We start from the raw sequence: 23946 nt of genomic DNA, 5'->3' as shown, positions 1-23946 counted from the left end.
CCATATCTAACTTCCTTTTAAACATAGCTAATGAACTGGCCTCAACAGTTTGCTGTGGCAGAGAATTCCACAGATTCACCACTCTCTGTGTGAAGAAGTTTTTCCTAACCTCGGTCCTAAAAGGCTTCCCCTCTATCCTCAAACTGTGACCCCTCGTTCTAGACCTCCCCAACATCGGGAACAATCTTCCTGCATCTAGCCTGTCCAATCCCTTTAGGATCTTATACGTTTCAATCAGATCCCCCCTCAATCTTCTAAATTCCAACGAGTACAAGCCCAGTTCATCCAGTCTTTCTTCATATGAAAGACCTGCCATCCCAGGAATCAATCTGGTGAACCTTCTTTGTACTCCCTCTATGGCAAAGATGTCTTTCCTCAGATTAGGGGACCAAAACTGCACACAATACTCCAGGTGTGGTCTCACCAAGGCCTTGTACAACTGCAGTAGTACCTCCCTGCTCCTGTACTCGAATCCTCTCGCTATAAATGCCAGCATACCGTTCGCCTTTTTCACCGCCTGCTGTACCTGCATGCCCACTTTCAATGACTGGTGTATAATGACACCCAGGTCTCGTTGCACCTCCCCTTTTCCTAATCGGCCACCATTCAGATAATAATCTGTTTTCCTATTTTTGCCACCAAAGTGGATAACTTCACATTTATCCACATTAAATTGCATCTGCCATGAGTTTGCCCACTCACCCAACCTATCCAAGTCACCCTGCATCCTCTTAGCATCCTCCTCACTGCTAACACTGCCACCCAGCTTCGTGTCATCCGCAAACTTGGAGATGCTGCATTTAATTCCCTCATCCAAGTCATTAATATATATTGTAAACAACTGGGGTCCCAGCACTGAGCCTTGCGGTACCCCACTAGTCACCGCCTGCCATTCTGAAAAGGTCCCGTTTATTCCCACTCTTTGCTTCCTGTCTGCTAACCAATTCTCCACCCACACCAATACCTTACCCCCAATACCGTGTGCTTTAAGTTTGCACACTAATCTCCTATGTGGGACCTTGTCAAAAGCCTTTTGAAAATCCAAATATACCACATCCACTGGTTCTCCCCTATCCACTCTACTAGTTACATCCTCAAAAAATTCTATGAGATTCGTCAGACATGATTTTCCTTTCACAAATCCATGCTGACTTTGTCCGATCATTTCACCGCTTTCCAAATGTGCTGTTATCACATCCTTGATAACTGACTCCAGCAGTTTCCCCACCACCGACGTTAGTCTAACCGGCCTATAATTCCCCGGTTTCTCTCTCCCTCCTTTTTTAAAAAGTGGGGTTACATTAGCCACCCTCCAATCCTCAGGAACTAGTCCAGAATCTAACGAGTTTTGAAAAATTATCACTAATGCATCCACTATTTCTTGGGCCACTTCCTTAAGCACTCTGGGATGCAGACCATCTGGCCCTGGGGATTTATCTGCCTTCAATCCCTTCAATTTACCTAACACCACTTCCCTACTAACATGTATTTCGCTCAGTTCCTCCATCTCACTGGACCCTCTGTCCCTTACTATTTCTGGAAGATTATTTATGTCCTCCTTAGTGAAGACAGAACCAAAGTAATTATTCAATTGGTCTGCCATGTCCTTGCTCCCCATAATCAATTCACCTGTTTCTGTTTGCAGGGGACCTACATTTGTCTTTATCAGTCTTTTCCTTTTTACATATCTATAAAAGCTTTTACAGTCCGTTTTTATGTTCTCTGCCAGTTTTCTCTCATAATCTTTTTTCCCCTTCCTAATTAAGCCCTTTGTCCTCCTCTGCTGAACTCTGAATTTCTCCCAGTCCTCAGGTGAGCCACTTTCTCTGGCTAATTTGTATGCTACTTCTTTGGAATTGATACTATCCCTAATTTCTCTTGTCAGCCACGGGTGCACTACCTTCCTTGATTTATTCTTTTGCCAAACTGGGATGAACAATTGTTGTAGTTCATCCATGCAACCTTTAAATGCCTGCCATTGCATATCCACCGTCAATCCTTGAAGTGTCATTTGCCAGTCTATCTTAGCTAATTCATGTCTCATACCTTCAAAGTTACCCCTCTTTAAGTTCAGAACCTTTGTTTCTGAATTAACTACGTCACTCTCCATGTTAATGAAGAATTCCACCATATTATGGTCACTCTTACCCAAGGGGCCTCTCACGACAAGATCGCTAATTAACCCTTCCTCATTGCTCAAAACCCAGTCCAGAATAGCCTGCTCTCTAGTCGGTTCCTCGACATGTTGGTTCAAAAAACCATCCCGCATACATTCCAAGAAATCCTCTTCCTCAGCACCTTTACCAATTTGGTTCACCCAGTCTACATGTAGATTGAAGTCACCCATTATAACTGCTGTTCCTTTATTGCACACATTTCTAATTTCCTGTTTAATACCATCTCCGACCTCACTACTACTGTTAGGTGGCCTGTACACAACTCCCACCAGCGTCTTCTGCCCCTTAGTGTTACGCAGCTCTACCCATATCGATTCCACATCTTCCCGGCTTATGTCCTTCCTTTCTATTGCGTTAATCTCTTTTTTAACCAGCAACGCCACCCCACCTCCCCTTCCTTCGTGTCTATCCCTCCTGAATATTGAATATCCCTGAACGTTGAGCTCCCATCCCTGGTCACCCTGGAGCCATGTCTCTGTGATCCCAACTATATCATAATCATTAATAACAATCTGCACTTTCAATTCATCCACCTTATTACGAATGCTCCTTGCATTGACACATAAAGCCTTCAGGCACTCTTTTACAACTCTCTTAGCCCTTTTTAATGCTTGCCCTGGATTTGTCGGCCTGCCACTTTTACTTTTCCCCTTTGTACTTTTTGCTTCTACGCTCACTTTACACCCCTCTGTCTCTCTGCACTGGTTCCCATCCCTCTGTTGTGAACTAACCTCCTCACACCTAGCCGCTTTAATTTGATTCCCACCCCCCAACCATTCTAGTTTAAAGTCACCTCAGTAGCCCCCGCTAATCTCCCTGCCAGGATATTGGTCCCCCGAGGATTTAAGTGTAACCCGTCCTTTTTGTACAGGTCATACAGGTTATCTTTAATAACAAAAAACTTACTTGTAAATATAGATTGTTTTTTTAACATGATTTTGGTTACCCCATTTTGAATGGTATAATCAAACTCAAAAAAAGACAGGATTCAAACATACGAAGGGCAATCCTGAACTTTTTTTTTTAAATTGCCTTTTTAGTATTGTCTAAGTGTATGATTTTATGGCAAATATTCATTTGGCAATTTATAAATAATTACACAAATTGTTTGCAGAATTTTGGACACAATTTGTAGTGGAATTACCAATGCAACATTTTAATCCAGAATTTAAACTCTACCCAGAATATATGTTCAATTTCTACTGCTAGAGTTTCTGCAACTTCCTCATTTGTGAATATATATATAAAAAAAACATTTTCAGTTTTCTACTTCGTTTTGTTTTCCACTAGAATTTCCTTGGCTTTGTAGCAGAAATCTCAGTAGTCAGTGCTAATCTGTAATAATAACTGTTTCATTTCCTAACTTAGCAGTCAAATAGTAACAAGAAGTTACACAAAATAAATGAGTACCACATTTTCACAAACAAGAGACACATCACAGGAAAAGAGTACAGTTGATGTTTTGGGCAGAGACCCTTCATCAGCACGAGAGAAAAAAAAGCGAGGAGTCAGAGCTATCTATACATACCACACTGAAGAAATACAAAATAAAAGGAAACATTCACAAGCATTAGAATGTGCTTTTCTAACTGAAGATTTTTATTAAACATTGTGTACATCAGCAGTTCATAGCTAAAATGACTGCTGAAACTCAGACTTGGATTGGGCACAGGGTTCTGTATAATTTCCAAAGATTTAAAACTGCATGTAGCACTTTTCACCAAATTATAAGGAGAAAAAATTATTAAACCACTTACATCCAATAGTGCCATCAAGGAAATATATCATTAATTATGCAACAAGCTTTTATTTTTTAAAAATTTAATTCAACTAGGTTCTTTCAGAAACAAAACAGTTAAACCACGTTTTTCCTCTTCTCACAAATGACTGCATTCTGGCACTGAAATAGTGGTATAGCACCAGCTAGTGGTAATGAGGTTTACATCCATCAGAATCAGAATGTGGAGGTCACACTTCAAAAATATGCACTTCTGTCAACCAGTTTAAATCTATGTTCCTACTAATTTTAAATAATATACTGAAAGGAAATAATAGTTTGGAACTTAACCAGTTTAAATCTATGTTCAAACTGATTTTAAATTATATACTGAAAAATAAATTATAGATTTAAACTGGTTAAGTTTAAGCCAAGTTCTAACAAATTTTAAATAAGATACTGAAAGAAAATTATAGCTGATGACTGTTGGTAAAAAATGAAATCAAATTCTCAGGTGACATAGGATTGGAAGGTGTAGAATCTTTATGGGTAGAGCTAAAAAACTGCAGAGGTAAAAAGACCCTAATGGGAGTTATATACAGGCCACTGAACTGTAACAAAGATGTGGAATACAAATTACAACAGGAGATAGTATTGCCATTTTGACATATGCCTTTTCTATGATAGTCATGAGGTTTTTCAATATGCAGGCAGATTGGGAAAAATCAGATTGGTGCTTGAAGAGAGGGAATTTGTAGAACACTGACAAGATTGCTTTTTAAGAGTAGCTTGTGGTCAAGCCCACTAGGGGATCAGCTATTCTAGATTGAGTGCAGAACACCCTGAAGGTTAATTTGCAGGTTGAGTTAGTAGTGAGGAAGGCAAATATCATGTTAGCCTTCATTTCAAGTGGTCTAGAATACAAGAGCAAGGATGTGATGCTGAGTCTTTAAGGCACTGGTGAGGCCTCACCGAGTACTGTGAACAGTTTTGAGCTCCTCATCTTAAAAAAAAAAGTGCTGGCATTGGAAAGGGTCCAGAAGAGTTTCACAAGGATGATTCCAGGAATGAAAGGGTTATCATACGAGGAACATTTGATGGCTCTGGGTTTGTACTCGCTGGAATTCAGAAGGATGAGGGTGGGAAAATCTCACTGAAATCTTTTGAATGTTGAAAGGCCTAGACAGAGTAGATGTGGAAAGGATGTTTCCCATGGTGGGAGAGTCTAGGACAGAGGGCACAGCCTAGGGATAGAGGGGCACCCTTTCAAAACAGATGCAGAGAAATTTCTTTAGCCAAAGGGTGGTGAATTTATGGAATTTGTTGCCACATGCAGCTGTGGATGCCAGGTTGTTGGGTATATTTAAGGTAGAGATTGACAGGTTCTTGACTTGACATGGCATCAAAGATTATGGGGAGAAGGCCAGGTTAGGGGGGAAAAAAAAAAGGCTCAGCCATGTGATTGGTGAAGCAGACTCGATGGGCCAAATGAACTAATTCTACTCCTGAGTCTTATGGAGCGTTGTGCAATGAACCAGAATTGATTACAGCTCAAGGTAAAGGAACCTTTAGGGAAAAATTATCATAATATGACAGAATTCATCCTATGGTTTGAGAGGGAGAAGCTAAAGTCAGACGTGGCAGTATTACAGTAGAGTAAAGAGAATTACAGAGGCATGAGAGAAGAGTTGGCCAAAGCTGATTGGAAGGTGACTCTAACAGGAACGATGGCAGGGCAGTAGTGGCTGAAATTTCTGGGAGCAATTCAGAAGGTGCAGGATTAATACATCCCAAGTAAGTCGTATTCTAAAAGCAGGATGATGCAGCCACGGCTGACAAGTCAAAGCCAACATAAAAGCTAAAGAGAGGGCATATAATAGAGCAAAAATTAGTGGGAAGTTAAGGATTGGGAAGCTTCTAAAAGCAACAGAAGGCAACTCAAAAAAAATCAAAGATGGAACAGAAGGAATACGATAGCCAATAATGTTAAAGAGGATGCCAAAGATTTCTTCAGATATATAAAAAGTTAACAAAAATAGTAAAAGAAAGATGAAAATAGATATCAGACCACTGCATAATGATGTTGGAAAGGTGGTAATAGGGGGACAAAGTAATGGTGGATGAACTGAATAAGTATTTTCATCAGCCTTCACTGTGGAAGACACCAGCAGTATGCTGGAAGTTCAAAAGTGTCAGGAAGCAGAAGTGAGTAAAGTTGCCAGTACCAGGGAGAAGCTGCTTGGGAAACAAAAGGCCTGAAGGTAGATAAATCACCTGGCCCAAATGGTCTACACCCCAGAGTTCTGAAAGAGGTGGCTGAAGACATTGCAGAGGCATTAGTAATGGTCTTTCAAGAATCAATAGACTCTGGCATGATTCTGCAGGATGGGAAAATTGCAAATGTCATTCCACTCTTCAAGAAAGGATAGAGACAATAGAAAGTAAATTACAGCCAGTTAGTCTGACCCCTGTGGTTGGAAAGGTGTTGGGAGTCGATTGTCACGGATGTGGTTTAGGGATACTTGGAGACACACGATAAAATAGGCTGAAATCAGCATAGTTTCCTCAAGGGAAAAGCTTGCCTGACGAATCTGCTAGAATTCTTTTAAGAAATAGCAAACAGGATAGACAAAGGAGAATTGGTTGATGTGTACTTTAATTTTCAGGTCTTTGACAGGTGCCACACATGACACTGCTTAACAAGTTAGAAGTCAGTGGTATTACAGGAAAGATACTAGCATGGATAAAGCAGTGGCTGATTAGTAGGAGGCAAAGAGTGGAAATAAAGGGAGCCTTTTCTGGTTGATGTTCCACAGGGTTTCATGTTGGGGCTGCTTCCTTTTACAATACATGTCAATGATTTGGATGATGGAATTCATGGCTTTATGGCCAAGTTTGTGAACTAAATGAAAGTACATGAAGGGGCATGTAGTGGTGAGGAAGCAAGGAGGCTTAGACAGATTAGGAGAATGGGCACAGAAGTGGCTGATGAAATAGTGTTGGGAAATGTATGGCCATGCACTTTAGTAGAAGTAGTAAAAGTGTAGACTATTTTCTGAATAGAGAAAATTCAAAAATCTAAGGTGCAAAGGGACTTGGGAGTCCTTGTGTCGGATTCCCCAAAGGTTAATTTGCAGGTTGAGATGGTAATGAGGAAGGGAAATGCGATATTAGCATTCTTTTTGAGAGGACTAGAATATAAAAGCAAGGATATATTGTTGATGCTTGGAGCACAGTGAAGCCTTATTTGGAGCACTGCAAGTAGTTTTGGGCGTCTTCTCTAAGAAAGAATGTGCTGACATTGGAGAGGGTTCAGAGGAGGTTCACAAGAATGATTCTGGGAATGAAAGAGTTACCATAGGAGGCCTGATCGATGGCTCTGAGCCTGTATTCATTGGAATTCAGAAGAATGAGGGAAAGATCTCATTGAAACCTATCAAATGTTGAAAGGCCTCAATAGTGGATGTTATGAGGATGTTTCCTATGGTGGGGGTGTCCAGGACCAGTAGGCACAGCCTCAGAATAGAGGGTTGTCATTTAGAACAGAGATGAGGAGGAATTTCTTTAGCCAGAAAGAGTGGTGAATCTGTGGAATTCATTGCCACAGATGACTGTGGAGGCCGAGTCACTGAGTGAATTTGAGACAGAGATTGATAAGATTCTTGATTTGTTGGGGCATGAAGGGTTATGGGGAGTTGGCAGGAGACTGGAGTTAAAAGGAAAATAGATCAGCCATGATGAAATGGTGGAGCAGACTCAATTGGGCCAAATGGTCTAATTCCGCTCCTATATTTATGGTCTTACAATATAGAGTATGTAACACTGAGTTATTAATGGTGAAATCTTAACAATACGAACTCTTGAAAATTAAGATATTTATTTAGTTACCTGTGTATGAATCCAGTGGGCAGGAGGATGCTTGCTGTATTTTACTGCTAATTCCACCACATTCTCCCTCTCCAACAGCCCCGGACTCGAACAGATGGAAAAACCACCAACTTTTGATATGCCAGGGATAAAGAAGTCTACCCTTCAATGACAAAAAAAAATACTATCTTTTATATCAAAAGAATACACCACAAAATAAGAAACTTATACAAAATAAAACATTTGATTAAAATGGTAGAATATTTCTGAAACTAATAGTTCTTTAGCCTTCAGAACCCCGAGAAGTATGAGTAAACGCTTCCAATAGAGGTAATAATGTGACCAATTACTGAATTTAATGAGTGATTTAATGGAACTTTAAAAAAGGTGACAGAGGGAATATCAGACTTTTGGGTCAAAAGAGCTAAAAGCATAACTGCCAAAAGGACCAAGTAGAATCTGGGATTCACAAGAGGCTAAAAATCAAGTAATGCACAGTAATATCTCTTGTATCTTTAATTTTACCTAGCCTAAGTGGAGCAGCAAGTGTTTGAACAGGATGAATGTTTCAAAATTAAGGCCATGTTGGACTGAGATACTGCAAATCTAGGTTTTTGATGAGTTCAAGTATATAGGGTTGAAAGATGGGATATCACTCAAAGAATGTTAGCATAAAGATGTCTATAAGAAAGAAAGAAATGGCTTTAGATTTCAATAGATGTGGTGACAGGGTAAGAAATATTTGAAAGACCAACATCATTGGCTTTGGTCCTACAGACTATTTTTCCTTTTGGCAACTAAATCCAAAGCTAACAGTTCACAATCTTACTGTTTATTCACTTAGATGTACTACCTATATTTATTCGACTGTCATAGAAGAAATTAGTCTACTTTCATAACACTGCCTTACCCCACACTTAAAAAGGGAAGAAAAGGAAAATTAATTAGAGCTGATCTCTTATGAAAAGATGACTGGCATAGCTTTATCTTCATACTGTAGGTAAAAAAAACTGACAGATAAATCTACTGATCTTATTCTCACTAAAATACTCATGACATATAGGTCTATCCATATCACTGGTGGAAGTGACCACTGTATAGCCCTTATAAAGACCAAGTCCTTCCTTCATAGGTAGAGTACTTTCCATGATTTTGAGAGGCAGAACAATTATGCTAATTGGAATAAACTTGGAAGAGATCAGGCATGCCAAAATAGGGTGCAATGGACCCTTTCACAGTTGTCCTATTTTCAGAAGCTGTAAAGAAATACACAGTGCCATGATCTATAACCTCAGGGTGCAGCATATTCCTCATCGTGCATTACTATTTCAATTAGGCCAAACAGTCTTTTTGAAACTGTTGTTTAACATTTGCTCACTTTTTATGCTAGTCATGTTAGACCTGAACTGCTTGCAAACACGATGGTCAAATCATGACTTAAGTTTTGTATCTGAATTGTTATAAAAGCATTGAAAATATTTATTAAATAATCTGGCTACACAACACAGCTCAACAAGGGGACAAGAACAATTTATAAAGTAACTTTTATTAGCTGGGGAAGAGAAATGATTAAGCAGGAACAAAGCACAGCCAAATGCAAGGATCTTTGAAAAGAAGTGAGAATTTCTACCAGGGGGATCTTGGCATTTGAACAGCAGACATCTATGAAGTAAGGATAGCAGCAAAGATGATTACTTTGTTATTGGAAGCTATACACTGGGAAAATACCTGGTGATAAATTGGTTTGAGAAAAGGTGGAAAAAAGGGGGGTAAATGTGGTGCTGGGAAGGAATTAAAGACCAATTACATGGAGGAAGATGATAATTTGAAATACACGAATTAGTACAACTAGAGAGACATTACAAAACTTGGATTATGGACCTCACTGCAAGCAAAATAAACACAGCTACAGAATTTTGGATTTATTGCAGTTTTAAGTTAAAAATGGGTGAACTGCTGGCACATTGAGAAGGAGGTTTTCTAAGAGTTCAAAGGTAAACAGACAACCTGAGGAAAGGGTGAAAGATCACAACTTCAACAGACTGCATGTTGCAAGTTGTAGGCTACAGTAGACTAGCGGGAGGAGAATCATCATGCAGCTCTAAGTTTTGCCCAAAGTGACAACCAAGTAGATCGAATTATCCAAATTCATGTAATTAAACTTTGTCTGTATCAGAATTGGACATTTTTGGTGCAGGTTCCTATTTGAACTAGTCACCAGTGCCTAAATCTCTCATAAAAATAAAGATCTGTTACACTGTGTACAGAGAAATAATAATACTCAAAATAAGCACCTTGAATGCAAAGTAGAAATTAAAACAAATGATATTTAATATTTACCACTGTCCTGCTTTGAAGGTGAAATCTTTGTTCATCACAAGAAGGCGTAGTCTCTTAACTGTTTTAGATTGATAAACTATCCCACAGACTCTTGCTTCAGCAACCATCTAAAGAAAGTAGAATCAGGTTTATTATCACAGACATACATCATGAAATTTGTCGTTTTGCAGCAGCAGTACAACAGTGTAAGACAAAATATACTCTTAGTTACAATAAATAAGGCAAAAGAGGAATAGTGAGGTAGTGTTCATGGCAGAGGGGAAGAAGCTGTTCTTAAAACAATGAGCAAGAGTCTTCAGAATTCTGTACCTCCTCCTCAATGGTAGCACTGAGAAGAGGGAATTTTCTAGATGGAGAAGATCCTTTAAAGATGAATACCACCTTCTTGAGGCACCACCTTTTGAAGACGTCCTCAATGGCGGGGAGGGACGTACCTGTGATGGAGCTGGCTGAGTCTAGAACCCTTTCCGCTTCTTTTGATCCTGTTCATTAGAGCCTCCATATAGGATGGTGATGCAACAGTCAGGATGCTGTCCAGAGTACATCTACAAAAACTTGCTCGAGTGACATACCAAATCTTCTCAAAACTCCTAATGAAATATAGCCTCTACCGTACTGCATCCGTGATGCCATCAATGTGTGAGGCCCAAAACACACCCTGAGATATTGACTGCCAGCAATTTGAAACTGCTCATCCTTTCCACAACTGACCCCTCAATGAGGACTGATGTGTTCTCCCAACTTGCTCTTCCTGAGGTCCAGAGTCATTTCTTGATCTAGCTCATGTTGAGTGCAAGGTTATTGCTGCAATAATACCACTAAACTGCGAAAAATACACAATGCTGGAGGATCTCAGCACATCAGACAGTATCTGTGGAGGGAAATAAGCAGTCAACTTTTTGGGCCAAGACTTTCCTCAGTATTGGAAAGGAAGGAGGCAGAATCCGAATGTGGGAGTACAAGCTGGCAGATGATGAGCAAGACGTGTGAGGAGGAAGCTGGGTTGCGGGGGGGGGGGGTGAAATGAAGTAATAAGTTGGGAGGGAATAGGTGGAAGAGACAAAGGGTTAAAGGAGGAATTAGATGAAGACAATAGACCCATGAATAGTATGACAAGCGCTACATCTGTCCCTGCACCTCCTCCCTCACCACCACTCAGGGTCCCAAACAGTCCTTTCAGGTGAGGTGACACTTTACCAGTGAGTATCTGGTGCTCCCTGTGCAGCCTTCTCTACATTGGTGAGACCTAGTACAGATTGGAGGACTGCTTGGTCGAGTTCTTTCTTTCTGTCCCCCCCGCAAAAGACAGGCTCTCTGCAAATGTCAACTGTTTATTCCTCTTCATAGATGCTGCCCAACTTGCTGAACTCCTCTAGCATGTTGTATGTGTTGCTCAACGTTTCCAGTATCTGCAGAATCTCTTGTGTCTATGATCCATCTCACTTCTGTACGATTTCTCATTGCATTTCTGCCAACAATAGTGGTGTTATTGGCAAATTTAGAGAGGTGGTAGGTGCTTGAGTTGTGCCTGGCCACACAGTCATGAATTTGAGAGAACAGAACAGTAGGCTAAGCATGTAAAATGAAGTGTGCCTCCATTGATTGTCAGTAAAGAGTAGATGTGTATTACTGGTCCACACTGACTGGGGTTTCTTTACAAGCAAGTCCAGGATCTAGTTGCAGGGACAGGTACAGAGGCCTAACTTTTGAAGTTTTTGTTTATTATTAGTACTGAAGGGACGATGGTATTGAATGCCATGTAGTAATTGATAAACAACAGCCTGCATAGCTGTAGGGCCAGAGAGACTGTGTCCATTGTGGACCTGTTGTGACAGTAGGCAAACTGCAGTGGGTCCAGGTCCGTGGTGGTGCAGGAGTTAATTCCAGCCATCACCAACCTCTCAAAGCACAATCACAGAGTACGGCATTGAGGCAGCTCACCCTGCTCTTCTCTTCGATGCCCTTTTGAAGTAGATGGGAACTTCCAACTGCAGCAGTGAGAGGTTCAAGATGTCCTTGAACAATCCAACCAGTTGGTTGGCACAGGTTTTCTGTACTGAGCCAGGTGCAAGGTCAGAGCCAGAACTGCGTGGGCTCACCCTCCTTAAGGACGTTCGGTCAGCCACCAAGACATAGATTACAGGGTTGCTGCGGGGATTTGGACAGGTGTAATTTCATCCTCCATTTCAGTATTACTGCATTAGGAAAAGTAATTCCTCTATCTTTCACTTAACAGGCCCTTCAGTTTATATACATGAGAGGTTTTCTGCTTTCTCCATACTTAAGAGTCTACATTTGAGAGTTCTTTATAAAGGTGACTTGCACCAGACTGAAGTTAGTCAAGTTTAGAAACATCTCCTATACACAAAGATTTAACATTTACAATGAATTATTCAACATTTGAAATAGAAGTTGTTTTAAATTATCTCTGTTCTTGAAACACAAGAAATCATCTCATTCAGGTCAGAACTGCTGTTCATATTTATAAATGGAGGATTACACTTTAGTTAGGAATTAGTCTATACAATGAAAGTATTCCTACATTAAACATTGTTGCAATCCTTTAATGTCCCTCTCACTATACCCCTTGTCCATCCTCTGGGTTCCCCCCCCCCCCTTTTCCTTCTCCCTGGGCCTCCTGTCCCATGATCCTCACATCCCTTTTGCCAATCAACTGTCCAGCTCTCGGCTCCATCCCTCCCCCTCCTGTCTTCTCCTATCATTTTGGATCTCCCCCTCCCCCTCCCACTTTCAAATCTCTTACTAGTTCTTCCTTCAGTTAGTCCTGACGAAGCGTCTCAGCCCAAAACGTCGACTGTACCTCTTCCAAGAGACGCTGCCTGGCCTGCTGCATTCACCAGCAACTTTGATGTGTGTTGCTTCATCTGGACAGGATGCCTTCTATGGTCAATAAAAATTGGTGAGGATCAAACAGGACATGCCAAACTTCTTTAGCCTCCTAGGAATTGAGGCATTTTTAACTTTGATGTCAACATAGTTGGACCAGGACAAACTGCTGGTGATGGTCACTCCTAGGAACTTGAAGCTCTCAACCCTCTCGACCTCAGCACCTTCGAAATAAACAGGAATGAGCACCATCCTCCTTTCTTAAGTTAATGCCCAGCTTATTTTGCTGACATTGAAGTAAAGGTGTTGTCAAGACACCACGCAACTAGGCTCCATCTTCTTCCTGTATTCTGACTCATTATCTGAGATCGGGAAGACTACGGAGTTAGAGCAGAATCTGGCCAAGCTGGAATGGGCTGAGGATGCAGCCTTGTAAGACACCCGTGTTGAGGATAATAGTGGCAGAGGTACCCATCCTTACTGACTGTGGGCTGTTGGTCAGGAAGTTAAGATTCCAGTTGCAAAGGGAGGTACTGAGTGATGAATTTGCTTGGAATTATACTATTGATGTCAGAGCTGTAAATTAATAAACAATAGTCTAAGATTGATCTCTGTAGCATTTGGACAGTAAAGATACCCGTGTACAGACAGGGAGGTGGTATCTGCCATTAGCCCTGTTTTGGTGAATTGCAGTGAGTTGAGTTTGTCAGGCAGTTTGGAGTTATTGTATGCCAAGACCAGGCTCTCAAATCACTTCACAGTGGTGGATGTTAGAGACATGGGCAGAAGTCATTAAGACATGTTATCTTGTTTTCCTCAGGTACCAGGATGATAGTGCTCTTATAAAGCAGGTTCAAAGGTTCACAAGAACACAAGAAATAGGAGCAGGAGTAGGCCATCTGGCCCGTTGAGCCTACCTCACCTTTCAATAAGATCATGGCTGATCTGGCCATTGACTCATCGCCATCTACCTGCCTTTTCCCTAGAACATTTAATACCCCTACTATGCAAAAATCTATCTAATCTTGTCTTAAATATATTTACTAACGTAGCTTCCACTGCTTCATTGGGCAGAGAATTCCACAGATTCACCACTCTCTGCGAAAAGCAGTTCCTCCTCATCTTCGTCCCAAAATTTACTCCCCCCCAGTCTTGAGGCTATGTCTCCTAGTTCTAGTCTCACCTACAAGTGGAAGCAATTTTCCTGCTTCAATCTTATCTATCCCTTTCATAATTTTATATGTTTCTATAAGATCTCCTCTCATTCTTCTGAATTCCAGTGAGTACAGTCCCAGACAACTCAATCCCTCCTCATAGTCTAAGCATTTATTAACAAAGTATACAACTCTGAAATTCTTCCTCTCCAGATAGTCACGAAACAAAGGAGGAAAAGAAAGTCAACACAATCATCAATCCCCAAATCCCTCCTCCCCAGACAAAAACAAAACAGGAACAGGCATATCGACCACCCCCTCCACCCCACACACAAAAAGAAGAGAAAGTTCGGGCGAAAAAAGGCAGTCTCCCCTCTCCTGGAGCAGAGCGATATTACCAGTGATAAAAAGGCAATCTTCTCTCTCCTGGAGCAGAGCAATCTCACCAGTGATAAAAAGGCAGTCTCCCCTCTCCTGGAGCACAGCGATCTCACAAGTGATAAAAAGGCAGACTCCCCTCTCCTGGAGCAGAGCGATCCCACCAGTGATAAAAGGCAAGCAGCCAGTGTTCCAATCTCCCTCACTGCTTTAGTTGGTGAAATGGAGTCAAACATTGGTTCACAGTCTTCTCACCACGATATTCCCGCAGACTGCCTCTGCCTCCCAGAACCCTCTCGAAGATAGCAGAGTGCTGAAATACCCAACAATCTCCAAACTTCAAATCACAGGCTCCAACAGCTCCAGAAACACATTCAAGACAAAAAGCAAATGTAAAAGACATAAAGGAAGTGAAATATATGGCTTCATAATCTATCCAGATGTCGACAAAAGGAGCATTTTATGCAGGTGCCATATTGATTGGAACCTCAGACCAAGGCAGGGAAAGATTAAAAAACGTCTGCAGATATCCTCCCTGCTGATCTATGCAGGTACTAAGGACATGGTCAGAGACATCATCTGGATCAGATGATTTTGTAGGTCCGCTCTCCAGAATATTGATCTTATGGCTACAATTTAGGGTGAGGGAAGAGATCTACAGGGCAAGCTTTACATGGAAAGCCGTGATAATCTAGAACAAGCTGCCAAATGAGGGGGTGGACTTAAAGACATTTGGGTAGATACTTAGAAGAGCTGTAGAGGGGTACTGGCCTAATCTGGGTAAATGAAATTAACATATATAGGCATCATGGCCAATCCAGACAAGGCAAGTTAAAAGCGTGTATTTTTATGATTCTATGAATCAGAAGAAACATAGCCACATATTTTCAATCTTGTAACAAAGCTTTCCTTTCAGAGATCAGTATGACAAGGGGTCTTCACATGACATGTAAGAAACAAAATGTAATTGATTAACAAGATTCTCCTCTTTCCTACAATATAGAAATATTGAAAACCTACAGCACAATACAGGCCCTCCAACCCATAAAGCTGTGTCAAACATGTCCTTTACCTTAGAACCACCTGGGCTTACCCATAGCCCTCTATTTTTCTAAGCTCTATGTATCCATCCAGGAGTCTCTTTAAAGACCCTATTGTTACTGCCTCCATCACTGCGGCCGGCACTCACTACTCTCTGCGTAAAAAACTTACCCCTGATATCTCCTCTGTACTTACTTCCAAGCACCTTAAAACTATGCCCTCTTGTGCTAGCCACTTCAGCCCTGGGAAAAAGCCTCCGACTATCCACATGATCAATGCCTCTCATCATCTTCTACACCTCTATCAGGACCCCTCTCATCCTCCATTGCTCCAAGGAGAAAAGGCCAAGTACACTCAATTTATTCTCATAAGGCATGCTCCCCAATCCAGGCAACATCCTTGGAAATCTCCTCGGCACCCTTTCTATGGCAACCAGAACTGAGCACAGTACTCTAAGTGGGGTCTGACCAGGGTCCTGTATAGCTGCAACATTACCTCTCAGCTCAAACTCAATCCCACGATTGATGAAGGCCAATGCACTGTTTACCTTCTTAACCACAGAGCCAACCTGCAAAGCAGCTTTGAGTGTCCTATGGACTCGGACCCCAAGATCCCTCTGATCTTCCACACTGCCAAGAGTCTTACTATTATTGCTATATTCTGCCATCATATCTGACCTACCAAAATGAACCACCTCACACTTACCTGGGTTGAACTCCATCTGCCACTTCTCAGCTCAGTTTTGCATCTTATTGATGTTCCACTGTAACCTCTGACAGCCCTCCACACTATCCACAACACTCCCAACCTTTGTGTCATCAGCAAATTTACTAACCCATCCCTCCACTTCTTCATCCAGGACATTTATATATTTAAAAAAAAAATCACAAAAAGTAGGGGTCTCAGAACAGATCCCTGAGGCACACCACTGCTCACCAACCTCCATGCAGAATATGGCTCGTCTACAACCACTCTTTGCCTTCTGTGGACAATCGAGTTCTGGATCCACAAAGCAATGTCCCCTTGGATCCCATGCCTCCTTACTTTCTCAATAAGCCTTGCATGGGGTACCTTATCAAATGCCTTGCTGAAATCCATATACGCTACATCTACTGCTCTACCTTCATTAATGTGCTTAGTCACATCCTCAAAAAATTAAATCAGGCTCGTAAAGCACAACCTGCCTTTGACAAAGCCATGCTGACTATTCCTAATCATATTATGTCTCTCCAAATGTTCATAAATCCTGCCTCTCAGAATCTTCTCCATCAACTTACCAACCACTGAAGTAAGACTCACCATCTATAATTTCCTGGGCTATCCCTACTCCCTTTCCTGAATAAGGGAAAAACATCAGCAACCCTCCAATCCTCCGGAACCTCTCCTGTCCTCACTGAGGATGCAAAGATCATTGCCAGAGGCTCAACAATCTCCTCCCTCACCTCCCACAGCAGCCTGGGGTACCTCCCGTCCAGTCCCGGTGACCTATCCAACTTGATGCTTTCCAAAAGCTCCAGCACATCCTCTTCCTTAATATCTACATGCTCAAGCTTTTCAATCCACTGCAAGCCATCCCTACAATCGCCAAGATCCTTTTCCGTAGTGAATACTGAAGCAAGTATTCATTAAGTACTTCTACGATCTCCTCTGGTTCCAAACACACTTATCCACTGTCACACTTGATTGGTCCCATTTTTTCACATCTTATCCTCTTGCTCTTCACATACTTGTAGAATGCTTTGGGGTTTTCCTTAATCCTGCTCACCAAGGCCTTCTCATGGCTCCTGCTGGCTCTCCTAATTTCATTCTTAAGCTCCTTCCTGCTAGCCTTATAATCTTCTCAATCTCCATTATTACCTAGTTTTCTTTGAACCTTCCACAAGCTGTTTTTTCCTTCTTGAATAGATTTACAACAGCCTTTGTACACCATGGTTCCTGTACCCTACTATCCGTTCCCTGTCTCATTGGAACATATCTACGCAGAACGCCTCTCAAATATCCCCTGAACATTTGCCACATTTCTTCCATACATTTCCCTAAGAACATCTGTTTCCATTTTATAGTTTCAAGTTCCTGCCTGATAGCCTCATATTTCCCCTTACTCCAATTAAACATTTCCCTAACTTGTCTGTTCCTATCCCTCTCCAATGCTATGGTAAGGGAGATAGAATAGCAGAATATGCAGGTTATACTGACCTCTTGGCGAAAGTTGTTGATTGTTCTTTCTAGATGATCGGTTTTCCTTCTTGATGATATATTTCTGCTAAAGGTAAATGCAATATACTAATTTACATGAGTAGTACATTAACAGATTTTAAAAATATATTCAAGTCTCATGATCAAATCCTCACGATGAAGCTATTAGTATGTGTACATAAACACTGAAATTCTGATGTGGTACCAATTGAATTATTATGTTTCAAGATTTTGGCATTAGTTTGTTTTTGTTCCATGACACAGTATAAAGCTGTTGTGTGCATGCCATTCACAGGTACAGCAAGGTAGGAAAAAGAAAAACAGAACACAGAATACTGTGTTGCAGTACAGAGAAAGTACAGTGCAAAGAGGCAAATAAAATGCAAAGGCCATTACTATAGATTGGGAGATCAAGAGTTCATCTCTGATTGTATGAGAGGTCTGTTAAAGTGTTTGATGATAGCATGAAAGAAACTTTTCTTGAAGCTACCATGTACTTAGAAGTGTTTGTGTCTGCTACCAAACAGGAGAGGGGAAAAAGAAATTCTGTCCAGAGTGGGAGATATGGTCTTGAATGCATTATTAGGCTGATGCAGTAGTTGGCTCCTCAAGTGAAAGCAATAAACTCCAGTGTTTAAAGAGTAAACTAATTCTAACCAGCAGAACCAACATATGATCTTGTCATTTTAATGTCTGCCACCTGGTTTCAACTTCTGGCTAGAGGAACAGTACAATCTAATTGAAAATTTTGGGAGGAGTGATAAAATGCATAAAAAATATTTTTTCGTATCACTATACTTGTAATTAGAATAGCAGAGCCAGGTAAGTGTGATGTGCAGACATTTTTTCCTCAAAATATTGGCCATTCAAACATAAAATATTAATTTCTTATAAAAGGATTTGATTTCTTTCATAAAACCTTTAGAATTCTTAAGAACAACTGCAATTTGCAAGTTGCAGCTGTAGTTTTGGATTGAAATTTAGCTTTATATTTAAATAAAGCAAGAACATAAAAGAATCCAGCACTTTTAACTTTACTTTTTTTTTAAAAACTCGTGTTTGTTGCTAAGAAAGAACTTTAACAGGTGAATTATATCCTGACAAAAGGGCTACCATTTCACTAAATCTGTATGTGCTTTGAAACCCTCATCTAACAGTCTCAGGAATATACTTAATAAAGCATTGACAGTTCTTTTTTGAGAACATTTTCTGGATTCAACTGAAACAAATACCTTCCTGATGGTTTACCTGCAACTTTAAATATTAGGTCATCTTTTTGTTCTCCAAAACAGAAATTATTCTCTACTCAACCACCTCCAGGATGGCTAATACAATACTCCAGATCAATACAAGATACAATTCAATACAGGTGTCCCCCGCTTTTCAAACGTTCGCTTTACGAAACCTCACTGTTACGAAAGACCTACATTAGTACCCTGTTTTCGCTTTCAGAAGGTGTTTTTACTGTTACGAAAAAAAAATTCAGCGCGCAATAAAAAAATCAGCATGCGAAAAAATCAGTGCGCGATAAAAGTCAGCGCGCCCCGAGCAGCCGCTCTCCCCCAGATTCGGAACTGCTTTGCTTTAACATGTACCTGTGAGCAGCCGTTTGTAAGATGAGTTCTATGGTATCGGAAAAGCCTGAAAGAGCTCATAAGGGTGTTACACTTACGGTAAAACTAGACATAATTAAGTGTTTTGATCATGGTGAATGAAGTAAGGACAAAGTGAGTTTGGCCTGTGGAAGTTGACGAACATGATGTTGAAGAGGTTTTGGCATCCCATCACCAAGAAATGACAGATGAAGAGCTGATGCAATTGGAAGAAAAAAGGATAACAATCGAAACTGAATGAGTAATGATAAAGTACGACCTTAATTTTGAAAGGGTACATCGGTTTAGGGGATATTTGCAGGATGGTTTGAGTCCTTATTAAAGAACTGTGTGATAGAAAAATGCGCAAGGCTCGGCAGTCAAGCAAGCCTTCCACATCAGCCACAGCAAATGACGAACCTCGATCTTCGACATCGAGGCGGGCAGTCATAGGAGAAGATGAGCTGCCTGCTCTAATGGAAACAGGTGATAAGATGACACCCCAGTGTCCCACCACCCCAACCCCCAGGTCACGGACAGATACCGATTCGCGGAGAATGCAAAGGTAGCGGGGAGGCACACAGCACATCTTTAAGTAAAAAGCCGAAATAAACATGCTAATTAATTAGGTGCCACCGACACGTAATTGTCAGCCCAGATCAGAGATAACACAATCGGAAATCAGCACTGATTTGGGCCGACAATTACGGGCAGCACCTAATTAATTAGCATGTTTGTTTCGGCTTTTTTCTTAAAGATGTGCTGTGTACCTCCCGGCTACCGCTGGACCCCTGCATTCTTCGCGGCAATGTATCGCTCAGTGGCCCGGAGGGTGGGGGCCACTGCACCACCCAAACTCTGATGACTCAGTCTCACACACCATCATCAGTGTGCTCGGCGCTGTCTTCCCGATTCCCGTAAGTGATACTACACTGTACATACATTATTTCTACTTTATATAGGTTGTGTATTTTTACGTGTTATTTGGTATGATTTGGCAGCTTCATAGCTTAAAGGTTACTGGAGAGCACTTGCGCGTGTTTCTGCCGAGAGCGCTTGCATGAGATTTTCATTACGGAGAGCAGTGCAGTAATGAAAGTGGAAAAGTATTTCTACTTTATATAGGCTGTGTATTTATCATATCATTCCTGCTTTTACTATGTGTTACTGTTATTTTAGGTTTTACGTGTTGTTTGGCATGATTCAGTAGGTTATTTTTGGGTCTGCGAACGCTCACAAAATGTTCCCATATAAATAAATGGTAATTGCTTCTTCGCTTTATGACATTTCGGCTTACGAACCGTTTCATAGGAACACTCTACCTTCGGATGGCAGGGGAAACCTGTACTCCAGATGGAATATAACCATGGCTCTATCAAAATGAAATATCACAAGCTCACTTATGAATTTTTGCCTCTACAAATTTAAAAAAAAAATTGATTTTCTTACGCTTTCTTGTGACACAGGAAGCCATTTAGCCTATCAAGTCAAAACCAGCTATCAGAGCAACTCTGCCAATTTCAACTCCCTGGCACACAAGATGCTGGAAGAACTCAGCAGGTTAGGCAGCATCTATGGAAATGAATAAACAGTCGATGTTTCAGGCTGAGACTCTTCTTCAGGACTCAAAAGGAAGGTGGAAGAAGCCAGAATAAAAAGGTGGGGAGGGCAAGGAGGATAGCTAAAAGGTGATAGGTAAAACAAGGTGGGTAGGAAAGCTGAAGGGCTGGAGAGGAAGAAATCTGATTGGAGAGGAAATTGGACCATTGGAGAAACGGAAGGAGGCAGGGACCCAGGGGGAAGCAATAGGCAGAGATGAGAAGCAAGGTGATGGGAAGATGGGATGAGCACAGATGTTCTGGAAAAGTAAAGATTTGATTGAGGGAAGCATCAATGATGCAGGAAGGGAAATCATTTTTTGAAGGATGACAAGGAAAACTACATCCTGGAAATAGTTGCGGCAGAGACAAAGGAACTGAGAAAAGGGAGAAAAAAAACATTTGTACAGGAGGCAGGGTGAGAAGTTGAATAGTCAAGCTAACTGTGGGAATTGGTAGGTTTATAAAAGATGTCAGTCAACATTTTATCTCCAGAAATGGAAACAACAAGATTGAGAAAAGGGAGGAAGGTGTCAGAAATGGACTGAATTTAAGGACAGAGTGGAAGTTCCAGGCAAAGTTGATGAAATTGACAAGCTCAACATGGGTGCATAAAGCAGCGCAAATACAATGAAGTGGAGGAAGGGTTGGGGAGCATTACTGGGGAAGGTTTGGAACATGGACTGTTCTAAGTAGCCAGCAAAATGGTATGTAGCTCTGTTGGCTACAAAGCCACTACATTGACAATTGCATTGGTGCTGAGCCATCAGTTTCATCAGCTTTGTCTCACCTTCTCACTTTTTCTATTGATCAGTGTCAAAAAAGCCACTGTTATTCAGTGTTATAAAACAAATAGGCTCTATATAATTGAGCCATTTAAGAGGTACGTGAATACACAAAAAAAGAATATGGAGCAGAAAGTATTAGGTATCATTAGCTTAATTAATTAGTTTGTACACCATGGGCCAAAAGGGCTGCTCCCATGCTGTACTGGACGATTTCGTGTTCTATGGGTTCCTCAGAATATTGATCTATAAATCCATTTCATATATTCCAGGAATTCCCACAAGAAAATAAGAACAGAAATAGGGTACCATCATTTTAATATGATTATGACCAATCTTTTATCTAAGTCCCAACTCATTTGTGCTAGATCTCCACAGCCCTCAAACCCCTGATCTTTCAATAACCTGTTTTTAAAAACTTATAATGAAAGTCTCTACAATGCTAGAGATTCACCACTTTTGTATTGTTAGCACTTTGAATTAAATTCTACATGATTCCTGTGACATGTAAATCTATTTTCCACATTTATACCAAATCTTATCATAGCCATAGCCATACTTTATTGATCCCAGGGGGAAATACGTTTTCGTTGCACCATAAATAATAAATAGTAATAAAACCATAAATAGTTAAATAGTAATATGTAAATTATGCCAGGAAATAAGTCCAGGACCAGCCTATTGGCTCAGGGTGTCTGACCCTCCAAGGGAAGAGTTGTAAAGTTTGATGGCCACAGGCAGGAATGACTTCCTATGACGCTCCGTGCTGCATTTCGGTGGAATGAGTTTCTGGCTGAATGTACTCCTGTGCCCACCCAGTACATTATGTAGTGGATGAGAGACATTGTCCAAGATGGCATGCAATTTGGACAGCATCCTCTTTTCAGACACCACCGTCAGAGTTCCATCCCCACAACACCTCTGGCCTTATGAATGAGTTTGTTGATTCTGTTGGTGTCTGCTACCCTCAGCCTGCTGCCCCAGCACACAACAGCAAACATGATAGCACTGGCCACCACAGACTTGCAGAACATCCTCAGCATCGTCTGACACATGTTAAAGGACCTCAGTCTCCTCAGGAAATAGAGACAGCTCTGACCCTTCTTGTAGACAGCCTCAGTGTTCTTTGACCAGTCCAGTTTATTGTCAATTCGTATTCCCAGGTATGTGTAATCCTCCACCATGTCCACACTGACCCCCTGCATGGAGACAGGGGTCACTGGTACCTTAGCTCTCCTCAGGTCTACCACCAGCTCCTTAGTTTTTTTCACATTAAACTGCAGATAATTCTGCTCACACCATATGACAAAGTTTCCTACCGTAGCCCTGTACTCAGCCTCATCTCCCTTGCTGATGCATCCAACTATGGCGGAGTCATCCGAAAACTTCTGAAGATGACAAGACACTGTGCAGTAGTTGAAGTCCGAGATGTAAATGGTGAAGAGAAAGGTTTATATCATTAACTGCATCTCAGTGTGGTATGGCAATTGTCCCGTATCGGATCGCAAAGCACTCCAGCGTGTGGTGAAAACTGCCCAGCAGATTATCGGCACCCAATTACCCACCATTGAGAACATCTACCATAAACACTGCCTGGGCAGGACAAAAAGCATTATCAAGGATGCACCTCACCCTAATCATGGACTTTTTACTCTCCTCCCATCTGGTAGGCACTACAGGAGCCTCCGCTCCCGCACCAGTAGGCACAGGAAGAGCTTCTTCCCTGAGGCTGTGACCCTGCTGAACCTCACATCGCAGTGCTAAGCAGTATTGCACCCATATTGTACTGTCTCAGTACTTTTATATTAGTGCGCTGTAGCACTTTTTATTCGCAGTTATTTTGTAAATAACACTATTCTTTTACATTCCATTGGCTTTGTACCTGTACTCAGCACAATGACAATAAAGTTGAATCTAATCTAATTACTACTATTCAGAGGCCTATGAACAATTTGCACATGCTTTCTGTCCACTACTACTTCTTTCGGCTCCACTCGCCTGCTTTTCCTTAAATTGTCTATTTCTTTGGCTTTTTCATTTCCAAGTTCCAACTCCAGCTTAGTTGCTTTTTCTCTTGACTTTCCCCTCAGGTTCCCATCCTCATGGTTATCTTCTGAAAGGTGCACAGTGCCTAGATTTTTGCACTTAAATTTCCAGAAATAAACTTCAACCCACAACCTTCTAACTCAAAAACAAGATTCTACCAATTGCGATTTCCAGTATCTGCAGTTTTTTAAATTTTCTACAAAATGAA

General features: G+C 41.2%; 1 protein-coding gene across 2 annotated transcripts in view; it reads right to left on the bottom strand.

The window, feature by feature from the left end:
• oxnad1 (oxidoreductase NAD-binding domain containing 1) overlaps window positions 1-23946 on the bottom strand; it is a 38860-nt gene that overhangs the window by 14255 nt on the left and 659 nt on the right. The window contains exons 2-4 of one of the 2 annotated variants that reach the window (XM_063044060.1): window positions 17718-17781; window positions 10102-10208; window positions 7783-7924 (exon numbers count right to left, since the gene is read on the bottom strand). In XM_063044060.1, the coding sequence (XP_062900130.1) occupies window positions 7783-7924; window positions 10102-10208; window positions 17718-17781 (313 nt within the window). Of the gene's footprint in view, window positions 1-7782; window positions 7925-10101; window positions 10209-17717; window positions 17785-23946 lie in introns of both variants that reach the window. The other variant, XM_063044059.1, reaches the window with a different exon arrangement.

Source organism: Mobula hypostoma, chromosome 3 (genome assembly GCF_963921235.1).
Source record: "Mobula hypostoma chromosome 3, sMobHyp1.1, whole genome shotgun sequence".
NCBI lineage: Eukaryota > Metazoa > Chordata > Chondrichthyes > Myliobatiformes > Myliobatidae > Mobula > Mobula hypostoma.
This window is presented reverse-complemented; position numbering and strand designations above follow the sequence as displayed.